The 27,835-nt window shown below is 37.8% G+C and overlaps 2 protein-coding genes across 5 annotated transcripts in view; one reads left to right on the top strand and one right to left on the bottom strand.

Annotated features, from left to right (window-relative positions):
- Positions 1–8,919, bottom strand: part of LOC576526 (centrosomal protein of 112 kDa) — a 29,283-nt gene extending 20,364 nt beyond the window's left edge. For 3 of the 4 annotated variants that reach the window (XM_030984489.1, XM_030984488.1, XM_030984486.1), the window contains exons 1-10: positions 8,824–8,919; positions 7,596–7,704; positions 7,257–7,323; positions 6,175–6,292; positions 5,156–5,349; positions 4,794–4,884; positions 3,297–3,401; positions 1,727–1,993; positions 1,050–1,149; positions 375–493 (exon numbers count right to left, since the gene is read on the bottom strand). In XM_030984489.1, coding sequence (XP_030840349.1) covers positions 375–493; positions 1,050–1,149; positions 1,727–1,993; positions 3,297–3,401; positions 4,794–4,884; positions 5,156–5,349; positions 6,175–6,292; positions 7,257–7,323; positions 7,596–7,686 — 1,152 coding nt within the window. In that variant the 5' untranslated portion in view covers positions 7,687–7,704; positions 8,824–8,919. The remainder of the gene's footprint in view (positions 1–374; positions 494–1,049; positions 1,150–1,726; positions 1,994–3,296; positions 3,402–4,793; positions 4,885–5,155; positions 5,350–6,174; positions 6,293–7,256; positions 7,324–7,595; positions 7,705–8,823) is intronic. The other variant, XM_030984487.1, reaches the window with a different exon arrangement.
- A 30-nt stretch (positions 8,920–8,949) lies between these two features.
- The window catches only part of LOC576451 (fas-binding factor 1 homolog), a 35,211-nt gene continuing 16,325 nt past the window's right edge, over positions 8,950–27,835 (top strand). Inside the window, exons 1-19 of the mRNA XM_030984490.1 lie at positions 8,950–9,023; positions 10,672–10,746; positions 11,291–11,351; positions 11,854–11,904; positions 12,327–12,576; positions 14,422–14,520; positions 14,953–15,090; positions 15,840–15,917; positions 17,638–17,772; positions 18,746–18,895; positions 19,745–19,850; positions 20,712–20,922; positions 21,594–21,799; positions 22,428–22,517; positions 23,019–23,125; positions 23,744–23,946; positions 25,493–25,586; positions 26,023–26,321; positions 27,405–27,683. Coding sequence (XP_030840350.1) covers positions 10,724–10,746; positions 11,291–11,351; positions 11,854–11,904; positions 12,327–12,576; positions 14,422–14,520; positions 14,953–15,090; positions 15,840–15,917; positions 17,638–17,772; positions 18,746–18,895; positions 19,745–19,850; positions 20,712–20,922; positions 21,594–21,799; positions 22,428–22,517; positions 23,019–23,125; positions 23,744–23,946; positions 25,493–25,586; positions 26,023–26,321; positions 27,405–27,683 — 2,580 coding nt within the window. The 5' untranslated portion in view covers positions 8,950–9,023; positions 10,672–10,723. The remainder of the gene's footprint in view (positions 9,024–10,671; positions 10,747–11,290; positions 11,352–11,853; positions 11,905–12,326; positions 12,577–14,421; positions 14,521–14,952; positions 15,091–15,839; positions 15,918–17,637; positions 17,773–18,745; positions 18,896–19,744; positions 19,851–20,711; positions 20,923–21,593; positions 21,800–22,427; positions 22,518–23,018; positions 23,126–23,743; positions 23,947–25,492; positions 25,587–26,022; positions 26,322–27,404; positions 27,684–27,835) is intronic.

Genomic DNA, 27,835 nt, shown 5'->3' on the forward strand with positions numbered 1-27,835 from the left:
AGAAACTAACCTCCAAAATTAAAACCAAATGTGAAGACTATTAAATCAGTCGTATTATGAAAACATGTACATGCAGGTGCTTGTGCAACTCAAGTCTTCACGTTTACATAATTTGGATTGATTTTATGAACTTAATGACCCCAACTCCGACCACCCCCCCCCCCAAAAAAAAGAGGGAAAACAGAAGAAGAAAAGACCCAAATGGGGGCCTCAAAAGAAATATAAATTATCCATTATTTCAGGCTCTGATGCTATTATAAATGTATTCATGTCAGATATTCAGTACAATTCATAATTTCAAAGCTTTATCTACATAGCAACAGGATCTGTACACAGGGTACAATAAGCCTTCATTTCAAATAATCTGTACCCACCTTCTTTTCATAACCATTAAGAGTTGTCTGACTGCTATGTTCCACCATCTTTCTCAGCTCAGAGATCTGTTTATCTCTACTCTCCTTGGCATGGCTAAACTCCTTGCTGAGTGCTTGTACTACAATTGGCAACAAAAAATGTGGGGATTTTCATCCGCCAGCAATATCAAGGTACACTGTCCAAATTGTTAGGAGAGATGTTTATGTAAAACAAAAGATTTTCCAAACAAGACCTCCCCCCCCCGCCAAAAAAAAAAAAGAAAAAAAAAGAAAAAAAAAAGGAATGTTTGAATACTTCTGATAGGTACAAATTGATTTATGTTAAGTAAATCTAAAAGCCTGTACCGACTACACAATAATCGAACTCATGATGGGAGATAAGGTCTAAATTCTGCAACATTCATGCTGACTATTGAGTGCACATCTGATGATATACAAAGCTCTCACTTACATTTTTGGGGGTTTGCTAGCCGTTCAACCTGGATCATTGTTCAAGTTGCCAACTTCCGGTAATCGTTCACAATCAGTGAACAGCATAACATTCACACAACATAAAAGTAACACTGACAATTTAAAAGGTTTTTTTAGCAATGTTTTTAAGCTGTAAAGAAAGATTTTATTTGGTTAATGGCACCAGGGTAACTGCTCATGCATTTCAAGCCCTCAATCACTTACATTTCTTATCTAACTTGGAGTTAGTTTCCTCCAAGTCTGCCACCTTCTTTCTGTAATGTATCTTCATCTCGTCCATCTCGGTATTCTTTCTGTCCAGGATCTGAAAAAGGACAAGATGAATGCAATTGCATCTCTCAATGCCTCAGCCTATATATGTTCGTAGGTCAAAGTTCATGTGACCTTTTTGCATCTGATCTCACAAACCAAAAACCTTTTCCATTCAAACTTTTCATGCTCACACATGCATGTATTTGAGCTAAGTTTGGTTGACATGATCACTTTTGGTGAGTTATCACAGCAATAAAATATTTTGGGGGATTGTTAACACTTTCCTGACTCTGTGATTTTTCACATGTACCTGCACATATACATGCACGTGTACACCCACAATGCAATCAATTTATCCTTGCACACACATACATTCATTAAACAAGTTTGGTTTGAACTGCTTCACAAGTTAATGAGGTAACAAGATATTTTCTGGTATCTTTTTACACTTGTATGACCTTCTGACCCATGACCTTTGCCCTCTAATATCCAAAATCTAATCAGGGAATACAAATAAAATGAGGGGAAATGTCTGATCATTGCATGCCATGGTACACACAAAGGAGCTTCCATGGAATGCATATTTTAACATTTTAAAATCAAACTCTTGAGATGACATGAAACCTTACCTTCTGAATTGCTTCATCATGCCTCTGCTGGATAAGGAGTTTCTCCTCGTGAAACTTGGCCTCCAGTAGCTTTGTCCTCATCTCAAGATGCTGCTTCTCCTGTCTCGTCTCCATGGAAACATCATCAAACATCATCGACGATGCAACGGTCGGGCCGCTCGGGATTCCAGTCCCAGTGGTTGTGACCTGATGGGTTCTTGCAGCAACAGGACTGAGTTCAAATCTTGGCCAGTCAAACCGGGTGGAAGCTTGCTTGGTGGTAGAAACCTGGAGAAGGAGAAAATATTGTTCAAAGTAGTTGCTTCACATGTTAAAGTGACTCTCACACTCTGCTGTGTAGGCCTACCGTGTGCCACCGTGCGCGAAAATGTCTGCGGACGGTGGAGAACGGCGAGGGCAAACGGTGGTTCGTTATCAAAGCGGGCAACACGTTAATAGGGCGTTGGCGCCTATTTACACCCGGTGGGACCCGGCGAAAGTTTTGGGCATGTTCAAAATTTTGGCCGGCTGGCACCAGCCGCAAGTAAGCGGCAAGAGGACGGTGTTGAACAGTATGAGGACGGTATGAATACGTTATGAAAACGGTCACACTGTATGAACACGTTCACAACACGCTCATAACCCGTTACAGAACGGTGATGAAAAATGGAGAGCGGACTGACCGTTGCCGTTCAAATCGGGGTATTTATGGCAGTCGTGTCATGACGTCAGCAGTCCGGGGACTCGCTCACAGGATGCTCCGAGCGGTGAGGGGACACTAAGTGACTGGTAGGTGGCTGCTACAAACCCGGTGCACACGTTCGAGACCCGGTATGGGCCCGGTATGGAAACGGCCAAAATTTTCAACAAAAGTCAATCTGGGCGGTGAAGACGGTAGAAGCATGTTCAACACCCGGTATGCGCCCGGTGAGAACGGTCAGAAGATGGCAACGAACGGTGAAAAGATTAATTTTATGAATTTTTTTTTGCGGCCGGGGACAATTTCGCTCAAAACCCAACGTTCTGGACTCTGTTTTTTTTTTAATAGCCCGGCAGGTGGACGGTAGGCTTACACGGCAGAGTGTGAGAGCTCCATTACCTATGGCAGCTGTATAGTCCCTGAGTGCTACTCCCAAGCCTTGAAATATTTTTTACATTTTATATGATACTATATGACTCTTGTGTACAAGATTCATGAATACTGAACACATATTTTCAAGAAGAAAGAATTTCTTAAAATGTTGATGTCACCATTACCCGCACCTCTGCCGTCAGAAAAGTGTTACCTTTGTCTCACTTCTGCTACTCAGGTGAGAACAAAAGTTTTCTTTGAACCTTTTGCTAAACACGACAATGACTTTACATGCACATGCATTAAAGCCCGTCTGCACTAGTTTGGCCAGGGAGATTACACCTCCCTGCAATGTCACTGACAGGTGGTTATCTCATCAAATCAGCTCTCAATTAACATAAGAAAAAGGGCATTATGGGGGATTAACAGCTTAGGCATTGCTGGCTGTATAGAGGGCGCAAGTAGCCATAAGTAGTGCAGTCGGGCTTTAAAAGTACCGCGATGCAGGCTCTATCTTACCCTATTATTTGAGGATGATCTTGCCTCCTTCCTCCTTGGATTGGGATCCTCATCTTCATCTGAGGAATAAGTGAAAGATACTTTGTGCCTGTTCCGGATTTCTACCTGAAAGAAATTTTGATGAAAAAATAGTTAGGCTTGGAGTTTACCTGGGTTGCTTGAAAGAAAGCAATGTTTGATTGACCAGGTGACATACAGCTGGTTATGAATTAACCATGCACAATGCCTGGAGTTCCTGTGTTGTGCATAGTAAATACATGATCGGCTGGCCCTACCAGCTAAGGCATGCATGAACATTAATTACTGCTGAACGCCCTTAAATCTACAATCCAACTTATGAACATTCTTGGTGAATAATAAATACAAAAGGTAATTGGAAGCAAGTTTACATATATCTATGAATGTAGTATTGTTTTATTATTTCAAGGTTCCTTTCTTATTATTCAATCTGAAAATGAAGAATAATTTTCACCCATCACATATTGGTAAAAATCTTAAAATATGAGGGGATGTTAAAGGTGAAATTCAAAGAAAATCACAAATATGTCAACCAGTATCACCAGAAACTGGTAAGCTAACAGATAGCCATCGTACAAGTTTTAGGTCAACTACATATCGGGTGGTTTATAAAAATACAAATACAACCACCTCCATAGCAGATGGGATATACAAGAGATTCGCCAGAAAAATAAAGATGTTTTAATGACGTCACAATATGGACCAATACTGCCCAAGCAGACGACATCCCATAAAGAATGAACATAATTGCAAAGCTATTATTTGTCCAATTATAATGAGTTTAGTGTAAATAAATGTAATGGGATGTCAAACCATTCAAAACGGGATATAACTCGATTCTGATAACTAAAATCTTTTGCTTGTAAATACACAGGATAGGGGTTAATTAACAATCAAAGAAACCAGACTTTCAAATTGAAAAACCCCCGGAATGATATTAAGGACGGTATTTGTTCCCTCTTGAAACGCCGAACATGCCGCGGTGTGTGTAGCTAAATATACAATGGCGTCTTATTTTGTTTACAAGCGACAGATTCCTTTATTTTTGTATTGCTGCATTTACCATCAAAATAAAACCATGCGCGGGTTTAGAGTGAGGCAATATATTAAACATTTCGCATGAGGGTATTGAAGTAAGAGAAATAACTGAAGAAAAGATGACAAAACAGGCACTGAAATTGTGTGAGATGTCATGAGACATCGTCTGCTTGTGCAAATCATGTCCATACTGTGACCTCACACATCTCAGCAGCATTCGAAGAGCTCTTCAGGTGCTATGCCGGGGGTGTATTTAAGCGTGTTGTAATTTATAACAATCATTACTTTGAATGTTTCCAAGCATTGAATTTTGATAACCTTGTTGAATCAAAGTTTCAACTTTGCAATAATGAAAATAAAGTTAGTTTTTAAAATCAATGAATATCTACTTTAAAGAAAAAGCTAAAGGAAATTAAAGTACAGAGAAAATGCGATCCTTACCCTAGCTGCCTCAAGTTGTGACTGGTAACCAGATGCAGGGACAGCTTGCTGGAGTCTATCACCTTCACCTTCATTGCGTAGCTTTTGTTGCCTTTAGAAGAGAGAAAAAATGGTATTATCAATTAAAAAGTGTAAATAATACTAATAATAGGCATTTGTGTTGCGTCATCTCTCTAGAATTTCTATTCCGAGGTGCACAAGGAAAACTTGATAAATACTGTTAAACAAAAAGCTTGGGTAAAAATCTTTCAAATTGTGGAACGTTGTGAAAATAGGTGTGGTTGAAATCATTGAAATTATTGGGGTAACAGTATTCGGTTCACCTGCTAGGTCATAGGGCTAAAGATGAGTAGTGATCATACCTTGTCTCAACATTGAGATGACGCTCCTGTAGCACATTGGTTGATCTGACCTTTGACCTGACTGAGGATGACCTGAGGTCCTTGGAGTCCTGACCGGACCACAGTTCACCACTGACCCAGTCTGGGAGTGAATGACCTCTGACCTCCTCTTGTCTCAGGGCTTTGGACTGAGTAGGCTCATCAAAATAGATTGACTGGAGTGGATGGTATAGCAAGGGGGAGATATTGTGGATGAAAAATTCAGGAGAGGCAAAAAAAAAAAAAGGAGAGAAAATGTTTATGCCAGTCATATAAATGGCCAGGCCTGTTGACATCATTGATCATGTTGCTCTGAATATACAATCAGTTAATTCAAGAAAAGAGAATTGGAAATAAAAATGGTCATGAAATTTAACTTGTAAGCAGGCCTGTGTCTTAAAGGCCATCTGTACTAGTTGGGCCGGAAGGGATTAGACCACCCAGCGTGGTTACTGACAGGTGGCTATCCCATCAACTCAGCTCTCAAATAACATAAGAAAAAGAGGATCATGGAGGACCAAGAGGCACCGATTGGGGAAGTTTTCTATATAGAGGGAGCAAGTAGCTACAAGTAGAACAGTGGGGCTTTAAGGAGCTAAGTACTGCTACATTGTGCAACATGCTTTTGACAAAACTATACAACAAAATTATAAAAACAGCTGGCTTCACCGTTATTCTTGCGTCCCACACCGTATTTTACTCACTTCCAGGCATTAACATTTTCACGGTTAGCACAAACAATCAACACTACATTCAATTCATCATGTTCCCTGTATAGAGACACAAACACAAATTTTGCCCATATTTCCCATCTTTAGTTTGTTTAGGAAAGGAGAAAGAATTCATATGATGTACTGACTAGAATGTGAAAGGTCAAAGAAAGGTCAAATCTTTTAAAATGCACATTACAATATACATGCATACACTGGGTAAGGAATTCATTTGCATCCTTCTACCAGAAACACCATAATAAAATGTTCTTGTATTTAAATCATTCTTACTGTGTAAGAGGGAAGAGTTGGTAGCGGACCAGGGTCAGGTCGACTGCTGAATGGTCCTTCCAGTAAGGATTTCTTCAGCATATGCAGAAGCAGTTTACTGTACATATTACGATTTTTCCTGCAGACCAAAACAAAAATTGAAATTGTAATTACAATAAGTATCATGAAATGTTTCTGTGATTAAACTATTGCTGCTCACTCTTCTTTTACAGTGACTCCATTTAGCCTGGTTTTTAGTGCAAAATATTGATCTAAACTACCAATTTGCAGAGAGAATAATAATAAGTAATAATGACATATTATATACAACATGTATGGCTCTGTTTTAGAAATCAGTTGTCACCTTTTATTGTGGCAAGATGGACCTAGATTGATCTCCCATAGCTTTAAAACAAAGAGTTTTAACTTTTTTTATGAGCATGAAGTATCACTGAACAGCATATTGTTTACAGAATTTTGTAACCTGAATCGACATATATCATTTTGGCTGGAGTTGAAAAATACTCACTTTTGAATGTCCTACACTACAGTGTATCAGATACAATTTCTTGGGAAACTATTCTATATTTTAAAACATATCTATATTATTCAATTAAAGTAAGCAAATGTATGTGAGGTTATTTGTATTCATCTAAGGAACATAGACAAGCATGCTGAATCAGTGGGCAACTTGAGAGCATATTACCCTTCATCTCACACCCAGGAACTTGTATGAGTTTATACAGCATACTTAAAATCATAGAAAAGGGATACATACATGTACAATACCATAATAATATCGGCTGATTTTGGGGTGATAAAAGAGACTGCACTGCCATTACCATATTGCCCTCAAAGCAAGTCAATAATCAGGGAATAATTTTCCTGGTATCGCATCGCAATTTGCTATGCATTTTTGCATGACTGCTATACAAAATATTGTTTGTGTAGCAGTTTTCTTCCATAGAAATGTACAGAATTTCATTTGAAATATTTATCCATCAGCTGAAATTGCTAATCAAAATATTTGAGGAAAATTATTCCCTGATAATACTGTTCATTATTTTAACATTCTACGATGCATGGTAAAAATGAGTATTTACCTTCCAACCACTCCATGACCTGGCGCTTCACACAGCTTTTTAATCCACAGAGCACAGCGTTGTCTTTCTGAAATCCAATATACAGATAAACATGTACTTGTAGAAGAACTTTTATAAATTAAATACCTTCTAGTTGGAACTTGACCATCAGATCATGACAATTTAACAATCCATGACAAATAATACTCACTTTTAGTTTTATCCTCTCAATTGTTAAAATCATCTGACTGACTGCTCAGTATGAATCACTATTCCTACTGAATTGTAAAATGTTAAAGAGCTCACAGCAAGTCAAAACACTAAATTTAGCAAAATAAATATTGGTATCCATTAACTCACCTGATTTATGAGGCAACTTGAGCATATACGGCTTCATTTCAGCCAGGAAACCATCAAATTCATTATCCAGCTCTCCACTCTCATCTGCCATGGTTGAGACCTGGGAAACCTTCAAGTGAACATTTAAAAATTAACCAGTTGACTCCTGAATTCATTCATTCAACAGAGGCTCAAGGAAGACCAACAATATTGGCCAAAATGTGCTACTTTGTATTCATGTCAGAATTAAATACAATTTTCAAGGATAAATTCAGCTCAGGGACTTCTTTGTCACCCCAGCAGCAGTCGCACCCCAGCAGCAGTCGCACCCCTTTTAAATCATGACCATTATAATCTGAACAATTGATCAAGCTGTATTTTATTTTGGTATGTTATAGGGGAGCCAGGCTAACTCCGACCAAAGACAACTCGGCCCAGCTGCAAAAATGGTAATTTTTTGCAGGTTTAGGGTAAGATTTAGGGTTAGGGTTAGGTTTAGGGTTAAGGTTAGGGTTAGGGTTAGGATTAGGGTAAAATGACAAAAACTGACTGTTTTTGTAGCTGGGCCGAGTTGTCTTTGGTCCGAGTTAGCCCAGATTTGTTATAGGATTAGGGGGGGATCTCCAAGCTACACCAAAAATTTCTGTCTCTTTCGTTCGTTAGCCTCGGCTCCTAAACTAAGTAAAGAGAGGAGCTAGCCGACCCTACCCAAATAAGACTAAGACTGAGGCTAACGAACGAAAGACACATACATTTTCGGTCTTTCTCCATGCCAGCTCTAGCAGAGTTACGGGTCAAAGTGTGGATTAATTATTCTGAATTAGTCTAGACTAGATCTACTACTTACTAGTGCCAAAAAACCTAACAGAAATGGCATAAATATTCACTCCTGAATGCTATAAACCCACAGCAGATCCGACTCGACTCCTCTCTGACCTACCCAAATCAGAGGCTAACGAACGAAAGAGACACAAATATTCGGTCTAGCACTGGCCTGGCCTGGAGCAGTGACAGTCCAGTGCGGTCCGTTCCTCCACTGTATAGCTGCCCTGCCACTGCACCGTGAATACCCGGCCCGCGCCCGACCAGCTGGCGTACAACTACAACATCGTCCTGATCGATGCAATCATCTACAGAAGAATCCTGAAAATGAAAGCTTAGCCTTATAACTCATATCAATCATATGACGTGAAATCATCATTCAGAGCATAATCATAAATACATAGACATGTATGACATAACAACTTACGCTTTGACTTCTGGACTTTATTTTCCTCGAAAACAAGCTAGATTGATGGTCCTTCCGATCCTCGCTCCTTGAAACTGGCGCCGTTATTAGTCGGCTAGTGTAGTAGTGTATACGGTCGGTCGAGTACGAGTCGCCTTTTTCAAATAGGAAGTGTAAATAATAATTGAGCCATCGAGTCACACTGAGATAACGTGAAATTGGTAAGTAAATAATAGCGATAATAAGGATTCATGTCTGTATTCTATCTTTTCGTCACCCTTCCACAACTTTAGGCTTGGTATTTTAGGTAAAATGCACGGTCGGGCTTAGCTTTAATAGCCTTACTTAGGTTAGACTTAGGCTTTTTAGTTTATTAGGCCCAGTTATTCGAGTTGCGGCAATGACCGAGTTTATGGCCTCGGCCTGGGCCGCCCGGCCGGGCTGGCGAGCCGGCTATTGGAGCTGGGGTGGCGCGAGAAGCTGCTTTGACGTCGACCGAGTTGGACTCGGGAGCTTTATAGAGATGAGAGTTGATACTACTGCGGTACAGATAATCGGTTATCGCAACTTATTTCGTCTCCTGGCTGGCAGAAGGGCATTATCGATTTTCAGGTAAAAATGAAGCGTTAAGCAGGAGGGCGTTAGCAACTTAGCACTAAAAAAAATTGTGGCAGTGACCAGTGTATTATTACATTTCTATTACTTTTTAGTCTAGGGTCTAGTCTTTTAAATTTTAAACCAACTTTCGGGACAGAAAGCAGTTTAAATATAAAACAAATCTTTAAATGTGAATAATTCGAAAAGTAGCTCGCACGTTAACGCCATTCTGCCAGCCAGCCAGCCGACGATTGGCGATTGATGTAAATCGCAACTAGATCTATGTATAATGGGGAGGGGGTGTCCGGACAAGTAACAAACATATAATTAAGGACTTCTCTTTTGCCTACGGCTTCATCACTCTTCAGATTGAATTAAAACTTACCAAGAAGCAAGAAGAAGACACCCACCTAGTGCTATTTGATATTGTTTGTTCAATCTGAAGGCAAAAGAGAAATTTATGTTTATAACATGTCCGGTCACGCAACCCACAGCTATCATACGTACATGTAGTGATGCAATGGACATTCTTTTCTTTCTTTTTTCTTTTTTCTTTTCCTCTTTTGGGTTAAAAAAAAGAGAAGAAATTACTGTGTTCTGTTGATGTCATCCTTCTTCATTTCATTTTCATTTATTTTTTTGTGTTCTCCATATTGCATGCATCCTTGAAACATTTTATGTCGTAGGTTCTAAATAAAACACAACTCAAAATAGAGACACAAAAAATAAGGGTTTGGTTGCTGTGAAGGTTTAATCAAGACTCACTGATTTAATGCACATGCAGTGTATACATACATGATGAACTCAACCAAATCAACAGGGCCAGGCAGGGTATCAAGGAAGGTGATCATGTGCTAGTGGCTATGGGCAAAATCAATAGCAATGGCATCTAAACATAAGAGCATGCATGCATAACAATCGGACTTGGGCAGGGACTTGACTTAATTAGCATTACATTAAATAAGATTAAGGTTCTCAATGTCTATAAACACAACGAAACACATCAAGTCTTTTGTGCTGACTCTTTAGTCTGCATTTTTATCATTTTTGCAGGTTACCAAAAGCTTCAGTCTCTGATATATCGACGGATGTTCCGCTGAGACTAAAGTCTATACGAACCAAAGAGCTTTAACCTGCAAAAAAAGGAGTAGAACCTACATGTACAATGTACTATGTTTTGTTTTCATAGTTTTTTTATTTGAAAAAGAAGCATAGCTATTGTGATCAGACATTACAAGGGTAGATCCTTCTCTTCTATTCTTTTACATGCAGGTCTTGTTCATTGGGAGAGAAAAAAGAAAACGAATCGTATGGAACAAAAGCCATGGCTGCAAGAAGAAGATCTCAGTAAGTTTTTTTTCTTCTTCATTATGTATGTTCATCCCACTATAGCTTGGGAAAGCTGCTTCAGGGATTATACTCGCCAAGTATTTTGATTTAATGATATTTTTCATCCTGTAAAATAAGAGAAGATTCAGGCTCGTAAGTGTTTGGTATGTAATAAAACTGTTTGTGAATATAATATGCTACTAACTTATGCTATTGATAATTTTTGTATAGTCTACAGTATTAAACCTTTATACAGCAGAAGCCATTATAATGTGTACGGTAGATGATTTTTAGATCTTCTACTACAAATTCAATTTTCTCAACAGTTACGTAAAGTGATAGGAGTAATCTACCTGCTCTATTGTGTCTCTTTATAATATATATTTTATTATCTACAATTTTTATTAGACAGTTAGGCACCGTTGACATGCAGAAATTTCTGAGAAATTATTTGCTGCTGTCTAGGCCAATGCCGGAAAAAGTGGCTAGAATTATTTTTAACGGCTTTGTTGATATTCATTCCGTAATTTGTGGAAAATTCATTTCTTGAAATACTTTATAGGCCACTCCCAGATGAGGACTTCTACAGTACTCTGGCTGCGGATTTCGATGAGAGTGAAGAGGTAAGCTACAAAAAGATAAGATGATATAAGTAAATTTGTTTTTAACTTTCAGAACTTGCCTTTATGAAGTCTCATATCTGCATTCAGATGATTTGATAGAGACCTGTTTTTGTTTGTTAATGTCCCATAGTCTGTCTCTCTCAATGTCATTTTGTAATTTTATTTCACATTTTGCATCATTCTTTTCTTCTACTGTACCTTCTATTAATAGGGTGTTGAAATTGCCCATGAATTGATTTTTCAAATGTAGTTGCAATTGAGTATTTGATATTATCCCTGTAGATGGAAACCACCTTACATGCCTAAATATGTGTTGCTTTGTTGACAAACCTCAGGCAAACTTTAGGGTTGTGGAGATCAAGGTATTTTGAGAAAAGCACAAACAAGCGAAAAATAACAAGTCAATAGTTAAGCTTGCCTATTGAGTATGAATTGACATGAGAATACAGCAATTGTTTTCAAAGTGACCATATTCTAAATTTCTTCTTTTTTCTTTCTTCAGAATTCAAGTGTATCAGATGCTGATGTAAATGCTCTCACAAAGGCATTGGCAGTAAGTACCAATATTTTATGTGTTTTGACTAGGCTAGTTTGGAACAAACTTGCTCTCCTGTTTTTGTCTCTCTATTTATGTGTCTGTGACTTATTCTCTCTCTCTTTCTCTCTTTCTCTCATACATTGTAGATACCCAACGGTTAATCATAACATAGCAGCATTTAATGGAGAAAAACCCCAGTAATTAGTTACCCTCCAGTTCCTACTATACACAATAAAATAGCCGACATGTGTACATGACTTGATCAAAGAATATTTTCTCATATTCAACATCCTGCGATGAATTGATGATTATAAACATGTTTGCAGCATTAAGTTGATTTGCACATGTACATGTTTATATATACAAGATAGAAAAAATTATGGTATGCAGATTATATCCTGAAGGTGAAATGTTGAAATGCCTTCATCTTTGTGCAGGGTATGGATGACATGGATGATGCTCTCTTCAGCTCCTCCCTCAAGCCAAAGAAGACCCCCAGCAAGGAGAGTGCAGCTCCTCCTCCCAAGAGGAAGGGGTCAGTGAAGGGTGCCACCCAGAGTCCTGCTGCCACGCCTAGTCCTGCCACGCCTAGTCCTGGGTTGAGTAGGAAAGGAACATATAACATCAGCGATGATCTGGACGGCGACATGTCCAAGACTTATGACTTAGGAAAGAAAGCAGATAAAGGTAAAGCCCACTGCACGCTAAGTGTGGGATATCTTCAGAAAAGTGGCAATTTGACATCAAAGATGCAGTCATAAAGGTTTATTCAAAGATTAGATGAAACAGCTATGGTCGTTCAAGGGTTTAGCTACATGTATTACTATGAAACACAAAACTTTTGCGCTGTTATACTGTTGAAGATACTATGTCCCTTTTGCAGCCAACCTCAAATTCTGTAGAACTTTGCAGGAATTATGAATATGTCATGTATATCCTATCTGTGAAATTTAAACGTTAGCAGTGTCCTATTCAAATTATGCAAGAAAACCTGTTTACTTGCTAGACTTCACTGTCAGACACTGTCAGTATTGAGTGACTGACTGGCTTTTTCTTCTTCTTTGGTAATAACATACATAACATGAGCTGTAAAGGGGACATGAGCATTTGTCTACATCAATAACCCACTTCTTATGATGGCCAAAATTAACCTGATTGAATCTTTGCGTATGACCATTCGGTACATTGGTCTAAAAATCAAGACTATTACTTATTGGCTGGCTCTATAGCTCCTAAGTCGATTTGACAACTAATAGTCATTATTTTCCCACTTGAAGACATTTTCAAGCCCCACCTTTTTTAGGGAAGTTCTAAATTAGTATTATTTTTCAAATGCCGTTGGAATTTAACCTTTTCATTTTTTGGCCTGCAAATAGGACATAGTACCTTTAAGGCTCGTTCAGACATGACACAGCAAACTTTTTGTTATGATGATGTTAAGTGTAATACATGTATCTTATAACACAGAGCTCAGTGAATATGCGCTAGTCCTTCGTTGCGTGCAGTTACCATTCATTTTCACATTTAAAAAATTGCGGTTTTGGGTTGTTGTTTTTTGCAGCCGTCTAGCACACCATATCTGAACAAGCCTTTAGAGTGCTTAATAAATGACAATATTGTATTGTATTGTATTGAATTGTGGCTCAGCAGAAGAAACTTTTGTGACTTGCAAAACTGAAATGAGTGTGTGCTGACAAGGATTTGAAGAGGCATAACAATACATATATAGCTCCATCTTATCTCAGATGATGCCTTTGCCTGGCTCTCCAACTTTCATGTGTCACTATCAGCGTGTTTCCACAGAAAAAGAGTGGAACATGGATTATTTTTTCCGGAATTGAAATCGCGGCGACACAGTATTAAACCAATCTGTTTCCACAGAGCGCAGCATTCCGATTAGCCCTGATTCCGTGTTTCAAGTCAGACAAATACCGTGTCAATCGGAAGTCAAGATTCAACCTTTGACCTCGATTGTGGATCCAGATCTACACAGGATTCCACGCTATTCTATTGTGACGTATATTTTTCATTGTTACGTACAGCACGTATATAAACATATTATTGTATTCGCGTATTTCAAAGTATTTTTCAACCAATCATGCTGTAGTGGTGATTGGGGCTTCGCGCGCTCTGATGACCGCCAGACACGTCCATGTTTTTCAGTATATTTTGGGTGAATTTAGGGCTGATTTTAACATATTTTTTTTGGCCGGGGGGGGGGGGGGGGGGGGGGGGGTAGGAGGGCACGTGCCCCCTGTGCCCCCCCCCCCCCCCCCGGATCCGCCCCTGGATCCGCCACTGATACCATGTCGATGTTTTCTGTGGAAACACGCTGTATAACTGCAAAATGGTACTCAAAACAAAAAAATTGTCATTAATCCATTTAAAAAAAAAAAAGAATTGAGCAAATCTGGACAAAAGTTCAGTGCAGTTGAAAGATTCTAGTTAAAGTTTCTGGTTTTAGTACCGTGAAAATGTTTGATGAATGGAATAAAAAAAAATCAACTATCATTTTTAATATGTGGTTCACAGATTCTCAACCTGAAGCAGCAGAAGGTAAAAAGTCTCCTGCCCTCTCCAAGACCTACCCTGGTAGATCTAAACCTGAATCAACTTCTTTTGACTTCGGAGGTGAGTTGATAATGATCATATTGATTTCCAATTAGTTATACCATAGATGCATTTTCTCTCTCTCTCTCTCTCTCTCTGTCGCTCCATCTCTCACTCACTCTCCCGTTCCTCTCTGTCCTAAATACCGCTGTAAACTGACACAGTCTGTGTGTGTGTGTCTGTAGTGTACTACATGTATTCAAATGAATTGCAAGTGGGGATGAAAAAAGTAGCAATGCGCAATGAAGGTCCTATGTGTAGTCAGTTATTTGTATGATAAAAGATACAAAAATGTGGAGCGCAGAATGCCTGTAGTAAACCTGGTTCTCCCTCGGAGTGGACCTAAAGCCGTCAGTCCTCTGGTTGCTAACTAACAAGCATTTATGCTTTCTTAGCAGTCAGGTAAAATAACCACCACTAACCACCACTGTTCTGGTTCTCTGTTATTGTCAGAGTTTGATGAAGATGACCCTCTTGCTGGTCTTCTCTCTGATGATGAGGATGCTGTGAAGCCTAAGAACAAGAAGCCCGTCACTAAGGCTACAAAAGCTGCTGCTTCAGGACCAGCTGTAAAACAGGACCCACCAGCAAGTAAACAAACAAAAAAGCATGTCCATGATGTTATAAAGTAGATAATTATTACTTTGTTTATCAATGTTTTATGCCATTGCTTCTGTAAGACAAATTTCAACAGTGATACACTAACCATAACGATGAGACCGACAATAGACCAAACTCAAAAGTATATTACCCCAAATGACAACAAATTGGGCTTGGGTTTTTGAGTCAGATAACTGTAAACCTGACATTTCTCTGGTGATAATTACTCTGGAATTTATTTTTTCAAAGATTTTAGGGCAAGGGTTGAGATTGGATGTTTAGGATTAGGTTTATGCTTAGGTGTTGAGGCTGATCCAATGTTAAAAATGGAAATGTGGGTAGAGTAAATTATTGAACACAGAGCAATTGCAGCGGAGCATTGTGTCATAGAAGGTGCATTGCTGTTTCATCTACTTTACCGGTGTGTTGGCTCAGTCAGTAGAGCGTCCGCCTCACAACTGGGAGGTCGTGGGTTCAAACCCCGGCCGCGTCATACCAAAACACGTTAAAAGACGGGAGTTGCTGCTATACCTACATACCTCAAATTAAATTTGGGTCAACAATTTGTTACATTCTCAGTTTTATTATTTCGTGGTAGGAAGTTAACATTAATAGGAAATAAGTCTACAGATCCACTATTATCACACACACACCATGCATACATGATATTCACAGGCAGTTCATAAAGTATAAGCAGACCGTTCAAAGATTGACCTGTTTCTTGACTTTATTCTGTATAGATCCAGCTCCTGCTTCTATGAAAGAGACTCTAGGTGCCAGTCAAAGTGAAGACAGTCTTCTCGATACAACACCAAGAGGTGGGCTTTGTCTCATTGAAAATCTGTGCCCCATCTTATAAATAACTGCCATTGTTACCCGTATCAGACATCTGAGCCGTGGTTTTACAAAATCATATTACACTTGTTGTAATCCTAAAAGAGCTAATCAGTAAATATAAGACCATATTACCCTCTCATGAAAAAGCCTATGGACTTTGCATGTTAAAAAAGCAGTAAATATAGTCTCATATTGACCGCGCCGTATTTTGTCATCTTCATTGCGCATCTATTATGCGTACGAGAACCTGCGCACTTTGCGCGCTCTCTATTGTGACGTAATACTCACACCAAATTAGGCACAATGTTTGCAGTGTATCGAAAAGTGCTGGTTTTTACAAAGTTTGTTCAGTTCTTTGAGATTGTCATGGTTGATTTATGTATTTGCTCTAGATGTCTGATTTGGATAACAATAAACATATTGACTGGCTTAACTTTCGGGGGTATACCACATACCGGTATATTGCCCTCACAAGACCCATATTGCCCTCGTCTTTGACTCGGGGCAATATGAGTCTAGTTTAGGAAATATACATGTATGTGGTATCTCCCTCAAGGCCAGTCAATATTATATAATTGTTCAAAAACAATTAAAAACTCAAATGTTGATTGATGTCAATCATATAATTATTTCTGTACATACGAGATGATATTCATAGGTTTCTAGGAGTTCATTTCATTGAAGCAGGGCCCCCAAGTATAACAGTATTTTAATTACTGATGGGGCTACCCTGTTAAAATAAAACAAAATAAATAAATAAATAAAATAAATAAATAAAAATGTATTAGTTTGAAACAAAAAGAAACTAATACTTATCTTTTATTTACCAATCAGGAACCTGTGTGCCAAATATTGAACACCTAATACATGTATATTGATTTTATCATCTACAATGTGTATCATCAAAAAATTGACAGTGAAGCAGAAAGAAAGAAGAGCAGAGACATGCTTATACCTTATTTGGAGTGCTTAATATTCGAAACCATGACGTAATTTTTATCCCAATCTATTTTGTTTGTTATGTTGATGCGTATTTGTGTTATTTTTGTTCCTATTCTTGTTCCTGTGTATTTCTGCTTCAGAGAAATATGTGCAGTGGGAAGCAATTCTAATCAGAGGAAGAGACAAAAGCAAAGTTTTACGACATTGATTTACTGTGTGTGTTTGCTGTGTTAGAGCCCCTCTAAAGTGTTAGGAGCCCCAAAAATTTGATAGCAAAATTTCACTTACATATTGTATCATAATGTGAAAGAGGATGTAATTTAAGACACATTTCTGCAAGGATTTTCATAACAAATGTGTTTGAAGGGGAATATTTATGAAAGAATTCAAATTTAGGTTTTTCTGCGTATAACAGAAAAACCCAAATTATGTATTTTTTTATCAATATTTGTCTTCAAACACATTTTATTTGGGGAAATCTTTTCAGAAATGTGTCTTAAATGACGTGCTCTTTCACATTATGATACAATTTAAGTGAAATTTTGCAATCAAATTTTTGGCGAATTTGGAGCTCCCAAAACTTTACAGGGGCTTTAATTTAGACAACATAATGCACCCGCAAGCCTGCTGTATATCTACATCACCATGCAAGCCGACACTTACAAGCAGCATCTAACATAATAATGCCAATAAATCTGCTATACAGCAATACGTTCAATTGCAGTTCATTTGTTATTCTATGTCATTACCTGAATGCAGAGAGAGACAAAAGCAAAGGTCCACCTGCAAGCAAATCTCGTGCAAAGCCGAGTACCAAGAGATCAGATGATATTGATTTTGGTGATGATGATGATGGGATCTTGGATGGATTGGGTTTCGATGACACACCTAGAGGTATATACACATACATTTACAATGAGAGGGAGATGTGTGTTTGATCATTTATACAATACTTGTTTGTACTCGGAAGGGGGTTGTGAAACAAGAAATTTATATGCAATTTTTATGAAATACTGATTATAGCGAGTACAATGTACATGTATTTAGACACTTGTGATAAAATTTACTATTTCAGAGAAAAACCATTGTGGAAAATAATTTAAGTCTTGCATGAATTGGACATGCAATATAAATTTACCCTTCCTAGATGCTACACTAAACTGTTGCACTTTTAATATGTATTTTATTATTTTCTTGTTATGTAATACTTGTGATATTAGAATTCCAAAGGGAATGAAATTCTCTCTTTCATATAAATAATATTCTTGATTTTGGATCAAGTGTTTGTACTTTCCAGAATTAAGGCTGTCCAAAAAGAGATTCACACTATAGAAAGTTCATCAGATGTGTGTATCAAATTGATTGATTGATTGATCCATTTTATTTCAAATTCAGTAAAAACTTTAACAGGGTTATAAATATTTACAATGTAGATATAAAAATCAACTTAAATATGTGAAACAAATTAATAACATTTAGAGCTCCACTGTCCTACTTGTAGCTACTTGCTCTCTCTCTATATTATATAATAGAAAACTTCCCTAATCTGTGCCTGTTCGTCCCCTATGATCCTCTTTTTCTTATGTTAATTGAGAGCTGAGTTAATGAGATAGCCACCTGTCACAGTGACCTCGCTGGCTAGCTGGGTGGTCTAATCCCTTCTGGCTAAACTAGTACAGCCGGCCTTTAAATACAAATTGTTGGAAAATGAAAAAGGTGTATCAGTAAAAGCCTATGTGGCGTGACAAGTTGATACACCCATTACAAAGAATGAAAAACATCAATTTCAGGTAGCTGACATCTACATTTTAGACAAAAATGTATATTTTGTCTTCTTCTAACTAATGGTGTATTTTCATTTTTTCAGACCTACCAAAGATGGATAAAGAGCAAGAGGCAGCGAAAGCTAAGGTCAGTGACCTGTTTGGAAAGACCAGTATCCTTGACAAACCACCTGCTAGTAAAGGTCGATCAAAGGAGTTCACCTTAGATAGCAAGTACAAGAAGCCACAAACAGGTATGGAGCAATCAACAAACAGGTGTAGACCCTAATCATATGTTTAATGTTTAATGCTGATACAGTACATAGAAGATGAGATTGATTAATTTCTCTTTTTTTAACAAGTATTTTTCAGTGAAAATGATGGAAATTCTAGGAGACAAAGTATACCATATCTATAGTTTTGTGGACAGGATGTGTTTCAACTCTTTGGCATTTGGTTGGAAAAGGCCCAGTCTGAGGTTGTCATAGAAAAAAAATGTAATTATATGGAAACACACATGTCTGCATATGATTTTTGTAATAGTATATGAACATTCATTGCTTTGACTGCTTTGCCTGTAACTTGTAAGTATTAAAAGCATCTTTTATAATTTGCTAATAATTGCATGAGCAGGGTTACTCATCTCATGGTATAACCTCATGTTAAAGATAAACTTGAGTTCTGGTAAAAAAAAGAAAATGAATTCTCACAGAATCAAACGAAACTTACACTGAGTGTTCAAGATCACAAATAAATGTCATTCGCCAAACAATTTTGGTAGAAAATGTATACCGGCTGAGTAATGAGCATAGAAAGATAAGGAAATCAAGGTAACCCGACACCATTTGTGTAGTCCCATATACATCTTTCTGTGTATAGTGCTTGTAACTTTAACAAAACTGGGTCACATTTCTTATCATTTTGATGATTTCAGAACATTGCAGTGCACACCAATACATATATGCTAGAGGATCAAACTTTTCTGATCGATTCCACAATGTTTCTTTCACAAAGCAATCAGATGACCAGTACTTAACTTTATCTTTAAAGTTTCCATTTGAATAAATATTACATTTTATACCTGACCTTTGACCTCTCTACAGCTCCATCTGCACCGAAAGAGGAAGACTTTACCTTTGGTGGCTACACCCCATCCTCTGTGACGTCCAAACGGCCCGACTCTGCCCCTCCTGGTAGGAGAGGTGTAAGGTATATACAGTCAAACCTGTCTATAAAGGTCACCCATAGGAAACAGGAAAGCTGGTTACTGTAGCCTGGTGGCCTTTCTAGACAGGTTCTACAACATATATTTCTTCCTGGAGGGAGGCACTATGGGTAGACACTGTGGGTAGACACTGCAGACCATGGGATGGCCACTGAAATTCTTACTTTGTTTTTCGTGGTCCTTGATTTCGCCCCACCGAATAATAGCTTGCAAATATTACTAAAAAATAATACTTAAATGAAGAATGTATGAGCATGCAAGGACGAACTGATCAGATTTTGGGTGGAAGAAGTAAGAAGTCAAAGGTCACAAAAGCGTTAAAGATTAGAGAAAATACTTTAGTACTTTGTGGTTTTGGGGTTGAATTTTGAATGAATTGAATTTAGTTTCATGAGATCAGATGTTCAAGAACACAGGATCACTGATAAATGAATAAACACATAGGCTAAGGTATTAGAAATGCAGTCTTATTCATCTTGTTTTGTTTTTTATTACTGTTAGTTCCACCAAGAAAAACTCATATTCTCTAAATCCATAACATTGAACAACACCGTGAATGTCTAGCCTTCCTACGTATTTAACATACTGGTACATTGTATCTGTTAAATCACTTCAGTAAAGAAAATATGCGCAGGAACTGAGACCAATTTAGCTCTGGAATCTTCAGAAGAGATATCGTAAAGAAAACATAATAATAATGATATTGAAAAAGCATAAAATCTTGCAAGGGAATCTCACTTTTACAATACAGGTCTGTAGCTTATCCAAAAAGAGCTCCCTTGAACAAAAGTATACTGGATCACATCGTAATGATAATTCTTCTGCCCATAACAATTCCAACACAGATTTGCTGACGAAGCTGATGATGACGATGACATCTTTGGTAACTCGACGATGGATCGACCCCGTAGACCAGGTCTATCTCACCAGTCATCGGTCTCCGCTAGCCCAAACAAGCAGGCTGCACCGGGAGCAGATAGCAATGATTGGCTGAACGAAGCTGTAGGATTGAGTGGAACAAAGAAAGAGATGCCGAAATCAGATTCTAATAAACAGGTAAACATGTGCATTGGATATCAATTATGGGATCTAGTCATCAAAAACTTCTTTTTCTCTTCATGTCCAGGTTTTTTTTCCACAGTTAAAGATGCATAGGAGTGGGCTCTCACAGGGAAATTCAAGACCGTAAAGGTGTTTACCCAATAATAGGTTTCGTCGATCACCAGGATTAGCCTTCAGTGTTATGGCCAACTGGCCCTGTGTAATGCTTTGCATTTTCCATCCATTCCCCCATATGGTAAAGTCATTATCTTACTTTTCCCTCACCTGAAGTCTGTGCAAGAGACTAGGGTGTATTTTTAGTAGGCCTATGGACTTGCTGTATGCAAACTTGTACACCCATTGATAGTATTTTTACCAAGTCTGATGTCAGATAAATCTTACAAATTCCCCTTTCATTCTTGATCTGAATTATTTATTTAAAAACCAAAACTAAATTTCAAGTTTTTCATGTATTTATCATATTTGTCTGCATTCATTTACATTAATGCACAAAATTCTTCCTGTATGTAGGAACTGTAAGAGGCATTGATCCGCGTAACAGTCCATGTTTATTTTTAAGAATGCAAATTTTGTTAGTAAAATACAACTTTTGGGATTAAAGAATACAGTTTTTGAATTCCAGAGGTTGGCAGGTCTGTTATGACTGTTTTGTTTTGTTTTTGTAGAGTGCAGAGATTAGAAGACCCACCCTCCAACCAGACAAGGACACCACATCATCAGGGAGTCATAGGAAAGATGACAGGAGTGATGTTAAGAAGACTGGTGTAGGAGAAGGAGGAGGGGCTGTTAAGGATGATATGAAGAGACCAGCAGCAGCTGCGGATTATCTAGGCTTAGGAGGAGATGATATAGACGTTGACTCCATTGCACAGTAAGTCTGCTAGAGTTGCCATCTTACAGCTTATTTTCATATGCCCAAGTAAAATGGATATCACTCTTCAGATCTGTTTATAAATCATATTTTTCAAAAGCATAAGAGTCGAAATATGTTTGTTGATTACACATACAGTGTAGTCCATCTATGTTATAGAGGAGGATTTGTGAGGCAGCTTACTAATACCATCCCATTTTTAATGAAAATCCATGGAAGATGCTTTATGCATAACTGGGCTTCCTTCCTTTATTTGGTTCCTAACTGTGGCCTTCGGGCTTCGGCTTAAAGCTATGAAGTATAGCTTTCTCCCTTTAAATCAATACTTCTTTGTAAAAGTATATGAAATGGGTTTTATTCTCAATTTGTTTTCTCAAACCTTACTTTTTTGTGTTTTAGAAGGTTAGTGGGTATGATTATGAGAGTTGGTTGGGGATTTTGGAAAAAGCTTTGTGGTTGAATTTGAATGCTTTAACAAGGGTGTTTCTTTTTTTCTTTACTACAATATTTTGTCATTGCAGAAATCAGTGATAGCAATATGATATATCCTTGTGTCATTTTGAGATTTTGTTTTTCATAATAAAAAGGAAAAGAGATTGTACCAATATTCATGTTGTTTATCAATCAGGCCCAAAGAGATAACTCCAAGAGTGGAGAGACTTACTAAACGTGACTCCAGAGACGATCTGTTCACCAAACCAGTCAAGAGGGATGAAACGTGAGTCATATTGGTTTCTTTCATTCATAGTGTGTCATAATTTTCTAGCTACATCCTAATTATATTTAAAGTTTGTCATTTTCACTAATTAGTTTGTGTTAGTCTACTATGTTTTTTAAACTTGAGTTTTAGTAAAAAAAAAATTAAGTGAAATTTTCAGGATTTTGGGCCCTATCTAACAGTTGAAAGTCATAAATATGTGCATGATAAAAGTTCTTATCCAAATCACTCCTGAAACCCAATCAATTGATTGGTCTTACATAGGCATGTGATTCATTTACAAAGACTATCCCAAGTTGTGTTTGAACTTGCATTTTCATGTGACAGACCATGAGTATCCATTTTAGTTGGATGAAAATTGTTAGGCTTCAGAACCCTGCAGTGAGTGGTATAAATAGCGCAGGTTGAAATAGAAGATGAACAACTGAGCAATCGAACTGCATAGATTTTCTCTTTGTGTTCATTAACACCATACTTATATCTGTTTTTTGTTTTGTTAAGGTCACCTTTTCCATGGGACAATGAAAGCCCAAGAAGATCACGAAGGAGACACACAGATATGAGTTCCACTGGTGATCTTGGCAGCACCTTTGATTCTATGAACTACAGTAAGTAGCATTTTGTGTAAGGTTATTGTGATTATCAAAATGCATAGAATTTCTTTAATCAATTTAGTTTTAAGTCTGACATATAAGATTATAATACATTGCTTTTATTATATACGTTTTGCAACTCCAAACTGAAAAATGAAATGGATAAATCATATATCAAACTGAAGCTTATGAGCCATAGAATAAAATAATTGCTACTATTTGTTCACAGAGTGTCATGCAATATTGAGTGACTGACTGACATCTTGAGCTGTAACAGGTGCATGAGCATTTGTCTACATCAATAACCCACTACTTGTAATAGCCAAAATTAAACTGATTTGATCTTTGTGCAGCACAAATTGTACGACCATTCGTAAAAGGGTCTAAAAATCAGACTATTACTTAGGTGATCGCAATTACTTAAGTCGATTCGACATCTAACGGTCATTATTTTCTCACTAAAAACTATCTTCAAGCCCTGTCATTTGGAGGGAAGTTCTAAATTAGTATTGTCTTTCAAATGCCGTTGGAATTTCACCTTTCAATTTTTTTGGCCTGCAAATGGGGCATAGTACCTAAATTTAAACTTGATGTGAATGCAAGTGATTATATATGTCATGTGTGATGTTACAGGTGATGGCGATGATGATAACGACCCACTTGGTGAAAGCGATCCTCTTCGAGCCAGTCTGATTGCTCAGCAAATTAAACAGCTTGCTGCCATGGAGAAAGATGAATCAGCTCCAAAGCCTGCAGAGCGGGGGCCCCCTCTAGCACGCCCTAATACCACCTCCAAGCCCCCTAGCTCACATACTCCAACTCCACAAGCAAACCAGGTATGCTAGTTATACAAAGTGGCCCTTAAAGCCCATCTGTACTAGTTTGGCCAGGAGGGATTAGACCACCCAGCATGGTCACTGACAGGTGGCTATCTCATCAACTCAGCTCTCAATTAACTATCTCATCAACTCAGCTCTCAATTAACATAAGAAAAAGAGGATCATGGGCACCTCTTAGGCATTGTTTTCTATATAGAGGGATCAAGTAGCTACAAGTAGTACAGCAGGCTTTAAAACAGGAAATCAAAGTTCAATGATAAATTACTCAATTATCCCAAATTAAGTTTCTGTTGATGTATACTTCATTGAAAAGCCTAATTTCTCTACTTTCATATGACACCCAAAATAATTCAACTCATCAATCCTGCAGGACTGATTTCAGACCATCTGAAGTGGCCGTATCAGATATCAAATTGTCTAAAATAAGGGAATGGCCGTTTCATTTAGTTCATTGTGGTTTGTAAAGAAACGGATAAGGTTTGGGATGATTAATTTGCGGAAATACACATCATTTAAAAGCTCATATTCTAATCTTGGTTAGGATACCATAATCATGACAAAGGGATTGTGCATGACTAAGCAGGCACAAATTGGTATTTAAAAACATATTGACATATATTCAGCTGCCTCATCCACTTTCCGCAACGAAATCTTAATGTGCCTAATCAGTTGTAAATTATGCTACGTGCCTATGGTCTCAAAAGAAAATATGAGGTATTAAATGATGTGTAATTTTAACAATTATTAATTTGAAATTATTTCATATCTTATCAAAATCAAATGTAATAGCCATTCACTTATTTTAGACAATTCAGGCTGTCTGAGATTGATCATGTGTGACTTATTATTGAAGCCTTTGATGTCATGTAAAAAACAAGAAAATTAGCTTTCCTATCGTGTATACTTTACTTAAAATAATTTGGAATTTTAGGGTGATTAACTCTTGGCTTGGGCTTCCCCTTTTCAGGGATAGTTTCCTAATAAGTGACTTATTATCAATCTTTAAATGATTAAATATGTACATGTTGGTTAGAATAGATGTTCTATTTAGATGACTAATATGGGTCTGCATTGAATATACCTGTAATATTGCTTTTCATGTACTTATATTTTTTTAAATAAAATGTATTTATTACTTGAAAATGCACCATGAGCATCACTGCGTGACATATATGACCACTATCGGTATATAAGCGATCATTATTACAATTATGGAAAGGATTACCAGACGTGCTCATGTGTATAACATTAGCAACATGGTCACCATAAACCTGTTTAATATGAAATACAATTTCAATTTATTACAGCAACAGTAGTTTAATAGTGCTCAATTCTGTGTGATTCAGAATTTCTCTATGTAAACTGGAAATATTGCACATTTTCTGGGGCAATTTGACGTCAGATTACATCTGTAAAATAGAAAGTATGCTGTGTAGAAGAAATATGTTAAAGAATACATCCACTCAACTTCCACTATATTGTTTTCCGTTGCATTTATATAAATGAATTGTTTATGATTGAAACCTGTTTTCTCTTATTTCAGGTTGAGCTGAGTAGTGGAAAGTCCCTCCCTACCCCTATGCAGCGCCAGTCTTCTGTTACCTCTCTCTCTGGGGACCAAGCACCTGCAACTTCAGGTTAACACTCTTTCCTTTTTTGAATGCCTCTAAAACTTGATTGTGTGGTTGTGTTTCAATGAATGTTTTATGCTGTTGCATATAATAGTTGCAATCTCCTACAGTCACGCACACACTGACATGAACCATTGAGAAAAGGGTTAGGCTAAAATTGGTCAATAGCGTTGTTCATATCTTTTCTAAAATCACACTACCGGTAGATGTATTTTGATAAAATGAAATCGAAGTACCCCTAGTTGTCAAGTTGATCAAATTTGAAATACTAAAGTGCAGTTTTGTATCTAAAGGTTGTGAAAAGATATAGTAATAATAATAGCTTCATGTATATATCATGCTCATATCCATTGAAGACTTGATTTATATTGAAGACTTGATTTATGCTAATCTTTTAGGATTATTTTTATATTCTGGTAAACATGGATGTCGTGTCAATTAGGGAGACGAGAGCCAAGATGGCGGCAAGAGATGAGGCAACAACAGCAGCAACAAGGTCTTGATACTTCCAGCAACATCATTTCAACACCCACCACACAGCACTCACCGTCTGCACAACGTCCCTCCACCATCTCAACACCGCCAGTTGTGCCTGCAACACCTGTTTCTGCCAGCACACCATCAAGGAGTGGTGGCGTGGGTGGTTTTGATGCGATGGCACTGTTGAATGAAAATCAGAGTCAAATGGAAAGACAGAGGGAGAGTATGCTGGAATATGAGGCAACTCTAAAACAGCAACAGGTACAGTGAATAGCTATAATCATTATTGTGATCATACAACTCATGCTGTATGGACAATTGATCTATAGTCAGTTTCTTATCCCAATCATATTTAACATTTGACCTACATTGTACACTGTAAACCTAAGGCGCAACAGATTTATTCAGTGTGCGTTCAGAATGCTGCCGGAATGCTCACCACTTCCCTGACTGCTTAGAGAATGCACTGCATTGCAGCCAAGAGCTGGTCCAGTCTCGTCACAATATCAAACTCAAAGCAATCACATATACATGAATATCTATGCGCACTGGTCAGAAGGTGAAGCATTCAAAGCCATTGCAAAAAAAACTCAACATTGATGAATATTTTTCTGATAAAGCTGTCTCCAAAAAGAAATCTTTTAAATCGTAAACGACATGCAAAAAAGAAAAGGAAAAGATGACTTATATGTACCACTGTTTATAGTCGTGTGACTTTTTATGCTTGGCGATGAAAAAGTTATCTGGTGACCACTACTTTTCATGATTATGCTTATGATTATGTTTTTGGGCTGTCCGTCCGTGCATTTTTGTTAACCCCTGCATTCTAAGACCATTTTGGAATGACCCCATGCCGAGTCCATTTCATTGTTGCATTCTGGAATTTGCTAGACTGAAAAAAAAGTGCTGATCATGCACTGTTTTCAGAATGCTACGAGAATGGGTGAAACCCCTACTCATTTTTGAATGCTTGCAATTGGCATTCTGGCTGCATTCCGAACGCTCATTGATTAAATCTGTAGCGCCTAACCACAAACCTAAATACGATCCAATCATAACTCTAACCCTAACCGGCTATCTTCGATGAAGTAAAGCCTAATCCTACTGACTATACACAAGATTGATGAAAAAGTGTTGCCTCGTGATTATATATGTAATGATACCAGAAAGAAGCAACAGGCACTGGTCATATCATATGATTTTGATCACGGTTTGGTTAAAATAAAAGGTGACATCAGTACATTGAATGGAAAGTACTTGTGGAATAGCCCAAGAGATTCTTACAGAGATCTCTCAGCAGTACCTTTTAGCTTTTATCACCTCTACTGAATTGCTTCCTTTCAGCTCCAAATGGCAGCTGAGCGTGAAAAGCAGATGCGGCTGATACAAGAGCAACAACAGGAAGCAATGCTACAACAGCAGCAACAAGCCCTGCAACAGCAACAAGAAGCAATGAAGCAGCAACAGGCCATGATGCAACAACAGATACTACAGTCAACGCCTACATCCATTCCCGGGCTGGGCCTGGGCTATGGTCTTGGTGCCACGCCCGGTAACAGTACTGGTTTTGGTGGTGCTAACCTTGGAGGAATGTCTTCAGGCAGTCTATGGCTGGAGAACAAGGTTAAACTAAAGCCTATTTATACTTTGAATATTGCACCTTTCCTGCTGTGATAGGAACAGTGGTATTTGTGAGATTTACCTTTACAAAGCCAATAATTGGAAATTGTGTTTATCATGGTTTATTATGCAAAACACAGTAACAGTTTCAAGTT

This window comes from Strongylocentrotus purpuratus, unplaced genomic scaffold (assembly GCF_000002235.5).
Source record: "Strongylocentrotus purpuratus isolate Spur 01 unplaced genomic scaffold, Spur_5.0 spur5_scaffold_14, whole genome shotgun sequence".
Lineage (NCBI taxonomy): Eukaryota > Metazoa > Echinodermata > Echinoidea > Camarodonta > Strongylocentrotidae > Strongylocentrotus > Strongylocentrotus purpuratus.